General features: G+C 48.2%; 1 protein-coding gene across 1 annotated transcript in view; it reads right to left on the bottom strand.

The window, feature by feature from the left end:
- Positions 1-202: 202 nt before the first annotated feature.
- The window catches only part of LOC124019528 (glutamate receptor-interacting protein 1-like), a gene marked incomplete at its 3' end in the record, with an annotated part of 335325 nt that continues 316059 nt past the window's right edge, over positions 203-19468 (bottom strand). The window contains exons 12-15 of the mRNA XM_046334890.1: positions 2721-2906; positions 911-1051; positions 530-669; positions 203-339 (exon numbers count right to left, since the gene is read on the bottom strand). Of these exons, the coding sequence (XP_046190846.1) occupies positions 203-339; positions 530-669; positions 911-1051; positions 2721-2906 (604 nt within the window). The remainder of the gene's footprint in view (positions 340-529; positions 670-910; positions 1052-2720; positions 2907-19468) is intronic.

Below are 19468 nucleotides of genomic sequence, written 5' to 3'. Positions count from 1 at the left end.
GGACCGAGGGGCTGTGGAGGCCGTGGGGCTTGGGGGCCAGGGACTGTGGGGGCCGAGGGGCTGTGGAGGCCGTGGGGCTTGGGGACCGAGGGGCTGTGGAGACTGAGGGGCTGTGGGGGCCGTGGGGCTTGGGGACCGAGGGGCTGTGGAGGCCGTGGGGCTTGGGGACCGAGGGGCTGTGGAGGCCGTGGGGCTTGGGGACCGAGGGGCTGTGGAGGCCGTGGGGCTTGGGGACCGAGGGCTGTGGGGGCCGTGGGGCTTGGGGACAGAGGGGCTGTGGAGGCCGTGGGGCTTGGGGACCGAGGGCTGTGGGGGCCGTGGGGCTTGGGGACCGAGGGGCTGTGGAGGCCGTGGGGCTTGGGGACCGAGGGGCTGTGGAGGCCGTGGGGCTTGGGGACCGAGGGGCTGTGGAGGCCGTGGGGCTTGGGGACCGAGGGCTGTGGGGGCTGTGGGGCTTGGGGACCGAGGGGCTGTGGAGGCCGTGGGGCTTGGGGACCGAGGGGCTGTGGGGGCCGTGGGGCTTGGGGACCGAGGGGCTGTGGGGGCCGTGGGGCTTGGGGACCGTGGGGCTGTGGAGGCCGTGGGGCTTGGGGACCGAGGGGCTGTGGGGACTGAGGGGCTGTGGAGGCCGTGGGGCTTGGGGACCAAGGGGCTGTGGGGACTGAGGGGCTGTGGGGGCCGTGGGGCTTGGGGACCGAGGGGCTGTGGGGACTGAGGGGCTGTGGGGGCCGTGGGGCTTGGGGACCGAGGGCTGTGGGGGCCGTGGGGCTTGGGGACCGAGGGCTGTGGGGGCCGTGGGGCTTGGGGACCGAGGGGCTGTGGGGACTGAGGGGCTGTGGGGGCCGTGGGGCTGTGGAGGCCGTGGGGCTTGGGGACTGAGGGGCTGTGGGGACCGTGGGGCTGTGGGGACTGAGGGGCTGTGGGGGCCGAGGGGCTGTGGAGGCCGTGGGGCTTGGGGACTGAGGGGCTGTGGAGGCCGTGGGGCTTGGGGACTGAGGGACTGTGGGGGCCGAGGGGCTGTGGAGGCCGTGGGGCTGTGGGGACTGAGGGGCTGTGGGGGCCGTGGGGCTTGGGGACTGAGGGGCTGTGGGGACCGTGGGGCTGTGGGGGCCGTGGGGCTGTGGTGGCCGTGGTGCTTGGGGACTGAGGGGCTGTGGGGACTGAGGGGCTGTGGGGGCCGTGGGGCTGTGGGGACTGAGGGGCTGTGGGGGCCGTGGGGCTGTGGGGACTGAGGGGCTGTGGGGACTGAGGGGCTGTGGGGACCGAGGGGCTTGGGGACCGTGGGGCTGTGGGGGCCGTGGGGCTGTGGGGACTGAGGGGCTGTGGGGACTGAGGGGCTGTGGGGACTGAGGGGCTGTGGGGACCGAGGGGCTTGGGGACCGTGGGGCTGTGGGGACCGAGGGGCTGTGGGGACCGAGGGGCTGTGGGGACCGAGGGGCTGTGGGGACCGAGGGGCTGTGGGGACCGTGGGGCTGTGGGGACCGAGGGGCTGTGGGGACTGAGGGACTGTGGGGACTGAGGGGCTGTGGGGACTGAGGGGCTGTGGGGACTGAGGGGCTGTGGGGACTGAGGGGCTGTGGAGACTGAGGGGCTGTGGGGACCGAGGGGCTGTGGGGACCGAGGGGCTGTGGGGACTGTGGGGACCGAGGGGCTGTGGGGACCGAGGGGCTGTGGGGGCCGTGGGGCTGTGGGGACCGAGGGGCTGTGGGGCTGTGGGGACTGAGGGGCTGTGGGGACCGTGGGGCTGTGGGGACCGAGGGGCTGTGGGGACTGAGGGGCTGTGGGGGCCGTGGGGCTGTGGGGACTGAGGGGCTGTGGGGACTGAGGGGCCGTGGGGGCCGTGGGGCTGTGGGGACTGAGGGGCCGTGGGGGCCGTGGGGCCGTGGGGACTGAGGGGCCGTGGGGACTGAGGGGCCGTGGGGACTGAGGGGCTGTGGGGACTGAGGGGCTGTGGGGACTGAGGGGCTGTGGGGACTGAGGGGCTGTGGGGGCCGTGGGGCTGTGGGGACCGAGGGGCTGTGGGGACTGAGGGGCTGTGGGGACTGAGGGGCTGTGGGGACTGAGGGGCTGTGGGGACTGAGGGGCTGTGGGGGCCGTGGGGCTGTGGGGACTGAGGGGCTGTGGGGACTGAGGGGCTGTGGGGACTGAGGGGCTGTGGGGACTGAGGGGCTGTGGGGACCGAGGGGCTGTGGGGACTGAGGGGGCCGTGGGGCTGTGGGGACCGAGGGGCTGTGGGGACTGTGGGGCTGTGGGGACTGTGGGGCTGTGGGGACTGAGGGGCTGTGGGGACCGTGGGGCTGTGGGGACTGAGGGGCTGTGGGGATTGAGGGGCTGTGGGGGCCGTGGGGCTGTGGGGACTGAGGGGCCGTGGGGGCCGTGGGGCTGTGGGGGCCGTGGGGCTGTGGGGACTGAGGGACTGTGGGGACTGAGGGGCTGTGGGGACTGAGGGGCTGTAGGGACTGGGGGCTGTGGGGACTGAGGGCTGTAGGGGACTGAGGGGCTGTGGGGGCAAACAGCTGTGGGGACTGAGGGGCTGTGGGGACTGAGGGGCTGTGGGGACAGAGGGCCTAGGACCGAGGGGCTGTGGGGACCCGAGGGGCTGTGGGGACCGAGGGGCTGTGGGGACCGAGGGCTGTGGGGACCGAGGGGCTGTGGGGGCCGAGGGGCTGTGGGGACTGAGGGGCTGTGGGGACAAATAAATTTCTGTGGGGGCCGGGGGCCTGAGGGGCTGTGGGGGCCGTGGGACTGAGGGGCTGTGGGGACTGGAGGGCTGTGGGGACCGTGGGGCTGGGGACCCGTCTGGGGCTCTGTGGGGACCGTGGGGCTGTGGGGGTCCGTGGGGCTGTGGGGGCTGTGGGGGCTGTGGGGACCGGGTGGGGGCTGTGGGGGCCATGGGGGCTTGGGGACTGAGGGGCTGGGGGACTGAGGGGTTGTGGGGACTGAGTGGCTGTGGGGACTGAGGGGCTGTGGGACTGAGGGGCTGTGGGGGCCGTGGGGCTGTGGGGACTGAGGGGCTGTGGGGACTGAGGGGCTGTGGAGGCCGTGGGGCTGTGGGGACTGAGGGACTGTGGGGACTGAGGGGCTGTGGGGACCGAGGGCTGTGGGGACTGTGGGGCTGTGGGGACTGAGGGGCTGTGGGGGCCGGGGCTGTGGGGCTGGGGGACCGAGGGGCTGTGGGGGCCGTGGGGCCTGTGGGGCTGTGGGGCTGTGGGGCTGAGGGGCTGTGGGGACTGAGGGCTGTGGGGACTGGAGGGGCTGTGGGGACTGAGGGACTGAGGGGCTGTGGGGACTGGAGGGGCTGTGGGTACTGAGGGGCTGTGGGGACCCGAGGGGCCGTGGGCTGTGGGGACTGAGGGGCCGTGGGGCTGTGGGGGCCGATGGGGCTGTGGGGACTGTGGGGCTGTGGGGACCGAGGGGCTGTGGGGGCCGTGGGGTTGTGGGGCTGTGGGGACTGAGGGGCTGTGGGGACTAATGGGGCTGTGGGGACTGAGGCTGTGGGGACTGAGGGGCTGTGGGGACTGTGGGGCTGTGGGGACTGAGGGGCTGTGGGGACTGAGGGGCTGTGGGGACTGAGGGGCTGTGGGGACTGAGGGACTGAGGGGCTGGGGGACCGGGGCTGTGGAGGCCGTGGGGCTGTGGGGACTGAGGGCTGTGGGGGCCGTGGGGCCGTGGTTAGGCGATAGTCACATAGCCCTGCAGTACTCTCCTGATCCTTGTTCAGTTTCCTCTACGAGTTATGTATTGCGGATGGGGTTCAGTGGGACTGATGGCCATTTGTCTCCTGGACAGTTATGAAGGATCAGGAGGGAGATGGAGCTGGCAGCTTTCAGGAAGCACATCACAATGCCTTTCTAATGGCCTCATCTGGAAACTAAACCAGACGGTCAATATTTGGAGACGCAGTGTGTGATGATAGATTATAGAGGGGAGAGGGGAGGGAGGGAGGGAGGGAGGGAAGGAGGAGGGATAGAGAGAGAGAGAGAGAGAGAGAGAGAGAGGAAGGAGAGGGAGAGGGGGAGGGAGGGAAGGGGGAGAGAGAGAGAGAGAGGGAGAGAGAGAGAGAGAGAGAGAGAGAGAGAGAGAGAGAGAGAGAGAGAGAGAGAGAGGAGAGAGAGAGAGAGGGAGGAGCAAGAGAGAGGGGGAGCAAGAGAGAGAGAGAGAGAGAGACAGAGAGAGAGAGAGGGGGAGCAAGAGAGAGAGAGAGAGAGAGAGAGACAGAGAGAGAGAGAGGGCGAGCAAGAGAGAGGGGAGAGAGAGAAACAGGGAGGGAGAGGGAGATCAAAAGAGAGAAAGAGAGGAGGATAGTGATCCCAGGTAAACAGGGCTTAAGGAACATCTCACTGAGTGGGTTTATGGAGAGAAGGGAGGGGCATAATGTAAAGCTCTCTCTCCTGACTCAAGGATAATGTATATAATGTATCTCCAGTTGTCCTCCTCAGTTGTCCTCCTCAGTCAGTTGCTATCTCCCTGTGGCTGTGTGACATCGGCTGCCTCTCTGACTGTCCCCGACTCTGTACCGTTTACCTCTGGTCTGTCACTGGCTGGCTGGCTGGCTGGCTGGCTGACTGGCTGGCTGGCTGGCTGGCTGATTGGCTGGCTGGCTGGTTGGCTGGCTGACTGGCTGGCTGGCTGGCTGGCTGATTGGCTGGATGACTGGGCTGACTGTCTGGCTGGCTGACTAGTTGATTGGTCGGCTGGCTCACTAGTTGATTGGTCGGCTGACCGACTGGTTGGACTGACTAGCTGATTGGCTGGCTGACTGGCTGGTTGACTGACTGACTAGTTGATTGGCCGGCCGGCTGACTGGCTGGTTGACTGACTAACTGACTAGCTGATTGGCCGGCCGGTTGACTGACTCTAGCTGATTGGTCACAGTGCCAGGTCATCAGGACATGTCAAACCACCCCCTCTTTGAAAGGCAGCAGAGGGAGGGTAGTGTGTGATGGAGGAGTATAGGGAGTTAAACTGTCCATCTACAATCTCTGTTTATTCCTGTGAGCTGGTGACAGTGATGGGGCCCCTTTGGTACACGCCACAAAGCCCTCGTTCCCTGTCCTCCCCCGTCTCCCTTCCTCATCAGGAAGACTGTCACTCACAGCACTTTGAAACCAGTGACTCAGCAGTCTCTGTATCTCTATGGGCCTGGGGTGTGTGTGCGTGTGTGTGTCTGCATTGGAACGTGACTGTTACTGGCACTTTCGCCGGGCGAAGGTTCAGGTTGCCATAACAACGAGAGTGATTGACGTCTCCTTGCCGATGCAACGAGCAGCGAGCTGAGACCATCGAGCTGAGCCCAGGTCCCTGGAGAGGTCGTAGGTCGCAGAGCAGAGGGCAGCGAGACATGACAAAGCTGGTTACAGCCAGTTCAGCTGCTACAGGGATGTGACTACGACTGTGACAGAATCCCTGGTCTGTGAGGACCAACCAACCGCTGTAGATAGAATCCCTGGTCTGTGAGGACCAACCAACCGCTGTAGATAGAATCCCTGGTCTGTGAGGACAAACCAACGACTGTGACAGAATCCCTGGTCTGTGAGGACAAACCAACCAACCACTATAGATAGAATCCCTGGTCTGTGAGGACCAACCAACCAACCACTGTAGACAGAATCCTTGGTCTGTGAGGACCAACCAACCAACAAACCACTGTAGATAGAATGGTCTGTGAGGACCAACCAACCAACAAACCACTGTAGATAGAATCCCTGGTCTGTGAGGACCAACCAACGACTGTGACAGAATCCCTGGTCTGTGAGGACAAACCAACCAACCACTGTAGATAGAATCCCTGGTCTGTGAGGACCAACAAACCAACCACTGTAGACAGAATCACTGGTCTGTGAGGACCAACCATCCACTGTAGATAGAATCCCTGGTCTGTGAGGACAAACCAACCACTGTAGACAGAATCCCTGGTCTCTGAGGACCAACCAACCACTGTAGACAGAATCCCTGGTCTCTGAGGACCAACCAACCACTGTAGATAGAATCCCCTGGACTGAGACTAGAGAAGGACAACATGAGACTACATTACATTACATTTAAGTCATTTAGCAGACGCTCTTATCCAGAGCGACTTACAAAGAGACTAGAGAAGAACAACATGAGACTAGAGAAGAGACTAGAGAAGAACAACAAGAGACTAGAGAAGAGACTAGAGAAGGACAACATGAGACTAGAGAAGAGACTAGAGAAGGACAACATGAGACTAGAGAAGAACAACATGAGACTAGAGAAGAACAACATGAGACTAGAGAAGAGACTAGAGAAGGACAACATGAGACTAGAGAAGAGACTAGAGAAGGACAACATGAGACTAGAGAAGAACAACATGAGACTAGAGAAGAACAACATGAGACTAGAGAAGAGACTAGAGAAGAGACTAGAGAAGAACAACATGAGACTAGAGAAGAGACTAGAGAAGAACAACAAGAGACTAGAGAAGAGACTAGAGAAGAACAACATGAGACTAGAGAAGAACAACAAGAGACTAGAGAAGAACAACATGAGACTAGAGAAGAGACTAGAGAAGAACAACAAGAGACTAGAGAAGAGACTAGAGAAGAGACTAGAAAGAACAACAAGAGACTAGAGAAGAGACTAGAGAATAACAACAAGAGACTAGAGAAGAAAACAAGAGACTAGAGAAGAACAACATGGGACTAGAGAAGAACAACATGAGACTAGAGAAGAACAACATGAGACTAGAGAAGAGACTAGAGAAGGACAACAAGAGACTAGAGAAGAACAACAAGAGACTAGAGAAGAACAACAAGAGACTAGAGAAGAACAACATGAGACTAGAGAAGAACAACATGAGACTAGAGAAGAGACTAGAGAAGAGACTAGAGAAGAACAACAAGAGACTAGAGAAGAAAAACAAGAGACTAGAGAAGAACAACATGGGACTAGAGAAGAACAACATGAGACTAGAGAAGAACAACATGAGACTAGAGAAGAGACTAGAGAAGGACAACAAGAGACTAGAGAAGAACAACAAGAGACTAGAGAAGAAAACAACAAAAGAGACTAGAGAAGAACAACATGAGACTAGAGAAGAACAACATGAGACTAGAGAAGAGACTAGAGAAGAGACTAGAGAACAGACTAGAGAAGAACAACATGAGACTAGAGAAGGACAAACATGAGACTAGAGAAGAACAACATGAGACTAGAGAAGAGACTAGAGAAGGACAACATGAGAGTAGAGAAGAACAACAGAGACTAGAGAAGAACAACATGAGACTAGAGAAGAGACTAGAGAAAAACAACAAGAGACTAGAGAAGAGACTAGAGAAGGACAACATGAGACTAGAGAAGAGACTAGAGAAGGACAACATGAGACTAGAGAAGAGACTAGAGAAGAACAACATGAGACTAGAGAAGAGACTAGAGAAGAACAACAATAGACTAGAGAAGAGACTAGAGAAGAACAACATGAGACTAGAGAAGAGACTAGAGAAGGACAACATGAGACTAGAGAAGAACAACATGAGACTAGAGAAGAGACTAGAGAAGAGACTAGAGAAGAACAACATGAGACTAGAGAAGAGACTAGAGAAGAACAACAAGAGACTAGAGAAGAACAACAAGAGACTAGAGAAGAACAACATGAGACTAGAGAAGAACAACATGAGACTAGAGAAGAACAACATGAGACTAGAGAAGAACAACATGAGACTAGAGAAGAGACTAGAGAAGAACAACATGAGACTAGAGAAGAACAACATGAGACTATAGAAGAGACTAGAGAAGAACAACATGAGACTATAGAAGAGTCTAGAGAAGAACAACATGAGACTAGAGAAGAACAACATGAGACTAGAGAAGAACAACAAGAGACTAGAGAAGAGACTAGAGAAGAACAACATGAGACTAGAGAAGAGACTAGAGAAGAACAACATGAGACTAGAGAAGAGACTAGAGAAGAACAACATGAGACTAGAGAAGAGACTAGAGAAGAACAACAAGAGACTAGAGAAGAACAACAAGAGACTAGAGAAGAGACTAGAGAAGAACAACATGAGACTAGAGAAGAACAACATGAGACTAGAGAAGAACAACAAGAGACTAGAGAAGAGACTAGAGAAGAACAACATGAGACTAGAGGAGAGACTAGAGAAGAACAACATGGAGACTAGAGAAGAGACTAGAGAAGAGACTAGAGAAGAACAACATGAGACTAGAGAAGAGACTAGAGAAGAGACTAGAGAAGAACAACATGAGACTAGAGAAGAACAACATGAGACTAGAGAAGAACAACAAGAGACTAGAGAGACTAGAGAAGAACAACATAGAGACTAGAACAACATGAGACTAGAGAAGAACAACATGAGACTAGAGAAGAGACTAGAGAAGAACAACATGAGACTAGAGGAGAGACTAGAGAAGAACAACATGAGACTAGAGAAGAGACTAGAGAAGAGACTAGAGAAGAACTAGAGAAGAGACTAGAGAAGAGACTAGAGAAGAACAACAAGACTAGAGAAGAACAACATGAGACTAGAGAAGAACAACAAGAAGAGACTAGAGAGAAGAGAGACTAGAGAAGAACAACATGAGACTAGAGAAGAGACTAGAGAAGAACAACATGAGACTAGAGAACTAGAGAAGAACAACATGAGACTAGAAAAGACTAGAGAAAACAACAAGATACTAGAGAAGAACAACAAGAGACTAGAGAAGAGACTAGAGAAGAACAACATGAGACTAGAGAAGAACAACATGAGACTAGAGAAGAGACTAGAGAAGAAAACAACATGAGACTAGAGGAGAGACTAGAGAAGAACAACATGAGACTAGAGAAGAGACTAGAGAAGAGACTAGAGAAGAACAACATGAGACTAGAGAAGAGACTAGAGAAGAGACTAGAGAAGAACAACATGAGACTAGAGAAGAACAACATGAGACTAGAGAAGAACAACATGAGACTAGAGAAGAACAACAAGAGACTAGAGAAGAGACTAGAGAAGAACAACATGAGACTAGAGAAGAACAACATGAGACTAGAGAAGAGACTAGAGAAGAACAACATGAGACTAGAGAAGAGACTAGAGAAGAACAACATGAGACTAGAGAAGAGACTAGAGAAGAACAACATGAGACTAGAGAAGAGACTAGAGAAAACAACAAGAGACTAGAGAAGAACAACATGAGACTAGAGAAGAACAACATGAGACTAGAGAAGAACAACATGAGACTAGAGAAGAGACTAGAGAAGAGACTAGAGAAGAACAACATGAGACTAGAGAAGAGACTAGAGAAGAGACTAGAGAAGAACAACATGAGACTAGAGAAGAACAACAAGAGACTAGAGAAGAGACTAGAGAAGAACAACATGAGACTAGAGAAGAACAACATGAGACTAGAGAAGAGACTAGAGAAGAACAACATGAGACTAGAGAAGAGACTAGAGAAGAACAACATGAGACTAGAGAAGAGACTAGAGAAAAAAACAACAAGAGACTAGAGAAGAACAACAAGAGACTAGAGAAGAGACTAGAGAAGAACAACATGAGACTAGAGAAGAACAACATGAGACTAGAGAAGAGACTAGAGAAGAACAACATGAGACTAGAGGAGAGACTAGAGAAGAACAACATGAGACTAGAGAACAGACTAGAGAAGAGACTAGAGAAGAACAACATGAGACTAGAGAAGAGACTAGAGAAGAGACTAGAGAAGAACAACATGAGACTAGAGAAGAACAACATGAGACTAGAGAAGAACAACATGAGACTAGAGAAGAACAACAAGAGATTAGAGAGACTAGAGAAGAACAACATGAGACTAAGTAGATTAGAGAAGAGACTAGAGAAGAACAACATGAGACTAGAGAAGAGACTAGAGAAGAACAACATGAGACTAGAGAAGAGACTAGAGAAGAACAACATGAGACTAGAGAAGAGACTAGAGAAAAACAACAAGAGACTAGAGAAGAACAACATGAGACTAGAGAAGAACAACATGAGACTAGAGAAGAGACTAGAGAAGAGAGTAGAGAAGAGACTAGAGAAGGACAGCATGAGACTAGAGAAGAGAGTAGAGAAGAGACTAGAGAAGAGACTAGAGAAGAGACTAGAGAAGAGACTAGAGAAGGACATCATGAGACTAGAGAAGAACAACATGAGACTAGACAATACCAACATGAGACTAGAGAAGAACAACAAGAGACTAGAGAAGAGACTAGAGAAGAACAACATGAGACTAGAGAAGAGACTAGAGAAGAACAACATGAGACTAGAGAAGAACAACATGAGACTAGAGAAGAACAACAAGAGACTAGAGAAGAGACTAGAGAATAACAACATGAGACTAGAGAAGAACAACAAGAGACTAGAGAAGAACAACATGAGACTAGAGAAGAACAACATGAGACTAGAGAAGAACAACATGAGACTAGAGAAGAGACTAGAGAAGAACAACAAGAGACTAGAGAATAACAACAGAGACTAGAGAAGAACAACATGAATCTAGAGAAGAACAACAAGAGACTAGAGAAGAGACTAGAGAAGAGACTAGAGAAGAACAACATGAGACTAGAGAAGAGACTAGAGAAGAACAACATGAGACTAGAGAAGAGACTAGAGAAGAACAACATGAGACTAGAGAAGAGACTAGAGAAGAACAACATGAGACTAGAGAAGAGACTAGAGAAAAACAACAAGAGACTAGAGAAGAACAACATGAGACTAGAGAAGAACAACATGAGACTAGAGAAGAACAACATGAGACTAGAGAAGAGACTAGAGAAGAGACTAGAGAAGAACAACATGAGACTAGAGAAGAGACTAGAGAAGAGACTAGAGAAGAACAACATGAGACTAGAGAAGAACAACATGAGACTAGAGAAGAACAACATGAGACTAGAGAAGAACAACAAGAGACTAGAGAAGAGACTAGAGAAGAACAACATGAGACTAGAGAAGAACAACATGAGACTAGAGAAGAGACTAGAGAAGAACAACATGAGACTAGAGAAGAGACTAGAGAAGAACAACATGAGACTAGAGAAGAGACTAGAGAAAAACAACAAGAGACTAGAGAAGAACAACAAGAGACCAGAGAAGAGACTAGAGAAGAACAACATGAGACTAGAGAAGAACAACATGAGACTAGAGAAGAGACTAGAGAAGAACAACATGAGACTAGAGGAGAGACTAGAGAAGAACAACATGAGACTAGAGAAGAGACTAGAGAAGAGACTAGAGAATAACAACATGAGACTAGAGAAGAGACTAGAGAAGAGACTAGAGAAGAACAACATGAGACTAGAGAAGAACAACATGAGACTAGAGAAGAACAACATGAGACAACATGAGACTAGAAGAACAACAAGAGATTAGAGAAGAGACTAGAGAAGAACAACATGAGACTAGAGAAGAACAACATGAGACTAGAGAAGAGACTAGAGAAGAACAACATGAGACTAGAGAAGAGACTAGAGAAGAACAACATGAGACTAGAGAAGAACAACATGAGACTAGAGAAGAGACTAGAGAAAAACAACAAGAGACTAGAGAAGAACAACATGAGACTAGAGAAGAACAACATGAGACTAGAGAAGAGACTAGAGAAGAGACTAGAGAAGAGACTAGAGAAGGACAACATGAGACTAGAGAAGAGAGTAGAGAAGAGACTAGAGAAGAGACTAGAGAAGAGACTAGAGAAGAGACTAGAGAAGGACATCATGAGACTAGAGAAGAACAACATGAGACTAGACAATACCAACATGAGACTAGAGAAGAACAACAAGAGACTAGAGAAGAGACTAGAGAAGAACAACATGAGACTAGAGAAGAGACTAGAGAAGAACAACATGAGACTAGAGAAGAACAACATGAGACTAGAGAAGAACAACAAGAGACTAGAGAATAACAACATGAGACTAGAGAAGAACAACAAGAGACTAGAGAAGAACAACATGAGACTAGAGAAGAACAACAAGAGACTAGAGAAGAACAACATGAGACTAGAGAAGAGACTAGAGAAGAACAACAAGAGACTAGAGAATAACAACAGAGACTAGAGAAGAACAACATGAATCTAGAGAAGAACAACAAGAGACTAGAGAATAACAACAGAGACTAGAGAAGAACAACATGAGACTAGAGAAGAGACTAGAGAAGAGACTAGAGAAGAACAACATGAGACTAGAGAAGAGACTAGAGAAGAACAACATGAGACTAGAGAAGAGACTAGAGAAGAACAACATGAGACTAGAGAAGAACAACATGAGACTAGAGAAGAGACTAGAGAAGAACAACAAGAGACTAGAGAAGAGACTAGAGAAGAACAACATGAGACTAGAGAAGAACAACATGAGACTAGAGAAGAACAACATGAGACTAGAGAAAAACAACATGAGACTAGAGAAGAACAACAAGAGACTAGAGAAGAACAACATGAGACTAGAGAAAAACAACATGAGACTAGAGAAGAACAACAAGAGACTAGAGAAGAACAACAAGAGACTAGAGAAGAACAACATGAGACTAGAGAAGAGACTAGAGAAGAACAACATGAGACTAGAGAAAAACAACATGAGACTAGAGAAGAACAACATGAGACTAGAGAAGAACAACATGAGACTAGAGAAGAACAACATGAGACTAGAGAAGAGACTAGAGAAGAACAACATGAGACTAGAGAAGAACAACAAGAGACTAGAGAAGAACAACATGAGACTAGAGAAGAGACTAGAGAAGAACAACAAGAGACTAGAGAAGAGACTAGAGAAGAACAACATGAGACTAGAGAAGAACAACATGAGACTAGAGAAGAACAACAAGAGACTAGAGAAGAACAACATGAGACTAGAGAAGAGACTAGAGAAGAGACTAGAGAAGAGACTAGAGAAGAACAACATGAGACTAGAGAAGAACAACATGAGACTAGAGAAGAACAACATGAGACTAGAGAAGAACAACATGAGACTAGAGAAGAGACTAGAGAAGAACAACATGAGACTAGAGAAGAACAACATGAGACTAGAGAAGAACAACATGAGACTAGAGAAGAACAACATGAGACTAGAGAAGAGACTAGAGAAGAGACTAGAGAAGAGACTAGAGAAGAACAACATGAGACTAGAGAAGAACAACATGAGACTAGAGAAGAACAACATGAGACTAGAGAAGAGACTAGAGAAGAACAACATGAGACTAGAGAAGAACAACATGAGACTAGAGAAGAACAACATGAGACTAGAGAAGAACAACATGAGACTAGAGAAGAACAACATGAGACTAGAGAAAAACAACATGAGACTAGAGAAGAACAACATGAGACTAGAGAAGAGACTAGAGAAGAACAACAAGAGACTAGAGAAGAGACTAGAGAAGAACAACATGAGACTAGAGAAGAGACTAGAGAAAAACAACATGAGACTAGAGAAGAGACTAGAGAAGGACAACATGAGACTAGAGAAGAACAACATGAGACTAGAGAATAACAACAGAGACTAGAGAAGAACAACATGAGACTAGAGAAGAGACTAGAGAAGAACAACATGAGACTAGAGAAGAGACTAGAGAAGGACAACATGAGACTAGAGAAGAGACTAGAGAAGGACAACATGAGACTAGAGAAAAACAACATGAGACTAGAGAAGAACAACAAGAGACTAGAGAAGAGACTAGAGAAGAACAACATGAGACTAGAGAAGAGACTAGAGAAGGACAACATGAGACTAGAGAAAAACAACATGAGACTAGAGAAGAACAACATGAGACTAGAGAAGAGACTAGAGAAGAACAACATGAGACTAGAGAAGAACAACATGAGACTAGAGAAGAGACTAGAGAAGAACAACATGAGACTAGAGAAGAGACTAGAGAAGGACAACATGAGACTAGAGAAAAACAACATGAGACTAGAGAATAACAACATGAGACTAGAGAAGGACAAGATGAGACTAGAGAAGAACAACATGAGACTAGAGAAGAACAACATGAGACTAGAGAAGAACAACATGAGACTAGAGAAGAGACTAGAGAAGAGACTAGAGAAGAACAACATGAGACTAGAGAAGAACAACATGAGACTAGAGAAGAGACTAGAGAAGAGACTAGAGAAGAGACTAGAGAAGAGACTAGAGAAGAGACTAGAGAAGAACAACATGAGACTAGAGAAGAACAACATGAGACTAGAGAAGAACAACAAGAGACTAGAGAAGAGACTAGAGAAGGACAATATGAGACTAGAGAAGAGACTAGAGAAGAACAACAAGAGACTAGAGAAGAGACTAGAGAAGAACAACATGAGACTAGAGAAGAACAACATGAGACTAGAGAAGAGACTAGAGAAGGACAACATGAGACTAGAGAAGACACTAGAGAAGAGACTAGAGAAGAACAACATGAGACTAGAGAAGAACAACATGAGACTAGAGAAGAGACTAGAGAAGAGACTAGAGAAGAGACTAGAGAAGAGACTAGAGAAGAGACTAGAGAAGAACAACAAGAGACTAGAGAAGAGACTAGAAGAGCGTCTGCTAAATGACTTAAATGTAAATGTAAATGTAAGCACAACAAGAGACTAGAGAAGAGACTAGAGAAGAACAACAAGAGACTAGAGAAGAGACTAGAGAAGAGCAACAGGAGACTAATGGTGGTATAATGGGTCAGGAAGGCTATAGTACTGATGGTAGAGTCAGATGCTGAATCACAGCTGAGCAGTAAAACAAACCACTGCTACTGTCTAGTGACGTCGATGGGAAAGACCACCGCTGTGACTGAGAGCAGCACTACAACACTACAGCTGGTCTCCTGCTGTCTGACATACACACACATACACCACTACGACAAGCATGATATCTCTACAAACTGATTGGAGGAACATCCAATCAGGACAGCTGTCTTGTCAGTTAGTTCATTAAGGCCAGCTGTCTGTTTAGTTAGTTCATTAAGGCCAGCTGTCTGTCAGTTAGTTCATTAAGGCCAGCTGTCTGTTTAGTTAGTTCATTAAGGCCAGCTGTCTGTCAGTTAGTTCATTAAGGCCAGCTGTCTGTCAGTTAGTTCATTAAGGCCAGCTGTCTGTTAAGGCCAGCTGTCTGTTTAGTTAGTTCATTAAGGCCAGCTGTCTGTTTAGTTAGTTCATTAAGGCCAGCTGTCTGTTTAGTTAGTTCATTAAGGCCAGCTGTCTGTCAGTTAGTTCATTAAGGCCAGCTGTCTGTCAGTTAGTTCATTAAGGCCAGCTGTCTGTTTAGTTAGTTCATTAAGGCCAGCTGTCTGTTTAGTTAGTTCAGTTAGTTCATTAAGGCCAGCTGTCTTGTCAGTTAGTTCATTAAGGCCAGCTGTCTGTTTAGTTAGTTCATTAAGGCCAGCTGTCTGTTTAGTTAGTTCATTAAGGCCAGCTGTCTGTTTAGTTAGTTCATTAAGGCCAGCTGTCTGTCAGTTAGTTCATTAAGGCCAGCTGTCTGTTTAGTTAGTTCATTAAGGCCAGCTGTCTGTCCAGCTTAGTTCATTAAGGCCAGCTGTCTGTTTAGTTAGTTCATTAAGGACAGCTGTCTGTTTAGTTAGTTCATTAAGGCCAGCTGTCTGTTTAGTTAGTTCAGTCATTTTATGGTTTTACCAGACAGATTGACTATAATGTATATTGTTTTCTATATTCAAAGTAAATCACTTTGCGTTTGAAAATAACCCCAAAATAAATCACAAAGTAAAAATGTATATTATCACATCATTCCCAGCAGATATGACCATGTTAAACTATGAGCTAGACATTAAGGGACCGTATATTATCACATCATTCCCAGCAGATATGACCATGTTAAACTATGAGCTAGACATTAAGGGACCGTATATTATCACATCATTCCCAGTGTCAGCAGATATGACCATGTTAAACTATGAGCTAGACATTAAGGGACCGTATATTATCACATCATTCCCAGTGTCAGCAGATATGACCATGTTAAACTATATGACCATGCTAGACATTAAGGGACCGTATATTATCACATCATTCCCAGCAGATATGACCATGTTAAACTATGAGCTAGACATTAAGGGACCGTATATTATCACATCATTCCCAGCAGATATGACCATGTTAAACTATGAGCTAGACATTAAGGGACCGTATATTATCACATCATTCCCAGCAGATATGACCATGTTAAACTATGAGCTAGACATTAAGGGACCGTATATTATCACATCATTCCCAGCAGATATGACCATGTTAAACTATGAGCTAGACATTAAGGGACCGTATATTATCACATCATTCCCAGTGTCAGCAGATATGACCATGTTAAACTATGAGCTAGACATTAAGGGACCGTATATTATCACATCATTCCCAGTGTCAGCAGATATGACCATGTTAAACTATGAGCTAGACATTAAGGGACCGTATATTATCACATCATTCCCAGTGTCAGCAGATATGACCATGTTAAACTATGAGCTAGACATTAAGGGACCGTATATTATCACATCATTCCCAGTGTCAGCAGATATGACCATGTTAAACTATGAGCTAGACATTAAGGGACCGTATATTATCACATCATTCCCAGTGTCAGCAGATATGACCATGTTAAACTATGAGCTAGACATTAAGGGACCGTATATTATCACATCATTCCCAGCAGATATGACCATGTTAAACTATGAGCTAGACATTAAGGGACCGTATATTATCACATCATTCCCAGCAGATATGACCATGTTAAACTATGAGCTAGACATTAAGGGACCATATATTATCACATCATTCCAGTGTCAGCAGATATGACCATGTTAAACTATGAGCTAGACATTAAGGGACCGTATATTATCACATCATTCCCAGCAGATATGACCATGTTAAACTATGAGCTAGACATTAAGGGACCGTATATTATCACATCATTCCCAGATATGACCATGTTAAACTATGCAGATATGACCATGTTAAACTATGAGCTAGACATTAAGGGACCGTATATTATCACATCATTCCCAGCAGATATGACCATGTTAAACTATGAGCTAGACATTAAGGGACCGTATATTATCACATCATTCCCAGCAGATATGACCATGTTAAACTATGAGCTAGACATTAAGGGAACGTATATTATCACATCATTCCCAGCAGATATGACCATGTTAAACTATGAGCTAGACATTAAGGGACCGTATATTATCACATCATTCCCAGTTCAGCAGATATGACCATGTTAAACTATGAGCTAGACATTAAGGGACCGTATATTATCACATCATTCCCAGCAGATATGACCATGTTAAACTATGAGCTAGACATTAAGGGACCGTATATTATCACATCATTCCCAGCAGATATGACCATGTTAAACTATGAGCTAGACATTAAGGGACCGTATATTATCACATCATTCCCAGCAGATATGACCATGTTAAACTATGAGCTAGACATTAAGGGACCGTATATTATCACATCATTCCCAGCAGAGATATGACCATGTTAAACTATGAGCTAGACATTAAGGGACCGTATATTATCACATCATTCCCAGTGTCAGCAGATATGACCATGTTAAACTATGAGCTAGACATTAAGGGACCGTATATTATCACATCATTCCCAGTGTCAGCAGATATGACCATGTTAAACTATGAGCTAGACATTAAGGGACCGTATATTATCACATCATTCCCAGTGTCAGCAGATATGACCATGTTAAACTATGAGCTAGACATTAAGGGACCGTATATTATCACATCATTCCCAGCAGATATGACCATGTTAAACTATGAGCTAGACATTAAGGGACCGTATATTATCACATCATTCCCAGCAGATATGACCATGTTAAACTATGAGCTAGACATTAAGGGACCGTATATTATCACATCATTCCCAGCAGATATGACCATGTTAAACTATGAGCTAGACATTAAGGGACCGTATATTATCACATCATTCCCAGCAGATATGACCATGTTAAACTATGAGCTAGACATTAAGGGACCGTATATTATCACATCATTCCCAGCAGATATGACCATGTTAAACTATGAGCTAGACATTAAGGGAACGTATATTATCACATCATTCTTGAAGATCCATGTTAAACTATTCTTAAGAGTTTCCTCCTGATCATGGTTCCTCTGGGGCTGGTGGGGTATATTATCACATGTTCCTGGGCAGGGTGCTCATGTTGAGGGAGCTCAGACTGTAGGTGCTCATAGAGGTAGGAGATGTTAAACTAGGAGCTAGACATAGAGCTGTCACATCAGGAGAGATAGAGAGGAGACTAGAGCTAGGATTAGAAAAATTATCAAATTCCCATGGAGAAGAGAGGGGATGGAGGAGAGAGAGGGATGGAGATTAGAGATCATTCCCAGAAGAGATATGATCATGAGAAGAGAGACATTAAGGGATGGAGATTAGAGAGAGGATGGAGTTAAGAGAGAGGGATGGAGAAGAGAATCATTCCCAGTAGATATGAAGAACTATGAGCTAGATTAAGGAGAAGAGAGAGGGATGGAGAATCATGGTTCCTCTGGGGGATGGGGTACAGTTCCTGGGAGAGGGATGGAGGAGAGAGGGATGGAGAGGAGAGGAGGAGGAGAGAGGGATCGAGGAGAGAGAGATGGAGACGAGAGAGGGATGGAGAAAGAGAGGGATGGAGAAGAGAGGGATGGAGAAGAGAGGGATGGAGAAGAGAGGGAGAAGAGAGGGGGATCGAGAAGAGAGGGATGGAGAGAGAGAGAGAGGGATGGAGAAGAGAGGGATGGAGAAGAGAGAGGGATGGAGAAGAGAGGGATGGAGAAGAGAGGGATGAAGAGAGGGGATGGAGGAAGAGAGGGATGGAGAAGAGAGAGGGATGGAGGAGAGAGAGGGATGGAGAAGAGAGAGGGATGGAGAAGAGAGAGATGGAGGAGGAGAGGGGATGGAGGAGAGAGGGATGGAGGAAGAGAGAGGGATGGAGAAGAGAGGGGATGGAGAAGAGAGAGGGATGGAGAAGAGAGATGGAGAGAGAGGGATGGAGAAGAGAGAGGGATGGAGAAGAGAGGGATGGAGAAGAGAGGGATGGAGAAGAGGGGATGGAGAAGATTGAGAGGGGATCGATAAGAGAGAGGGATGGAGAAGAGAGGGATGGAGAAGAGAGGGATGGAGAAGAGAGGGGATGGAGAAGAGAGGGATGGAGAAGAGATGGAGAAGAGAGAGGGATGGAGAAGAGAGGGATGGAGAAGAGAGAGGGATGGAGAAGAGAGAGGGATGGAGAAGAGAGAGGGATGGAGAAGAGAGGGATGGAGAAGAGAGATGAGAGAGAGGGATGGAGAAGAGAGAGGGATGGAGAAGAGAGAGGATGGAGAAGAGAGAGGGATGGAGAAGAGAGAGGGATGGAGAAGAGAGAAGAGAGGGATGGAGAAGAGAGGGGATGGAGAAGAGAGAAGGATGGAGAAGAGAGATGGATGGAGATGGAGAGAGAGGGATGGAGAAGAGAGGGGGATCGAGAATGAGAGAGATGGAGAAGAGAGGGATGGAG

The sequence above is a fragment of the Oncorhynchus gorbuscha genome, unplaced genomic scaffold (genome assembly GCF_021184085.1).
Source record: "Oncorhynchus gorbuscha isolate QuinsamMale2020 ecotype Even-year unplaced genomic scaffold, OgorEven_v1.0 Un_scaffold_619, whole genome shotgun sequence".
Taxonomy (NCBI): domain Eukaryota; kingdom Metazoa; phylum Chordata; class Actinopteri; order Salmoniformes; family Salmonidae; genus Oncorhynchus; species Oncorhynchus gorbuscha.
This window is presented reverse-complemented; position numbering and strand designations above follow the sequence as displayed.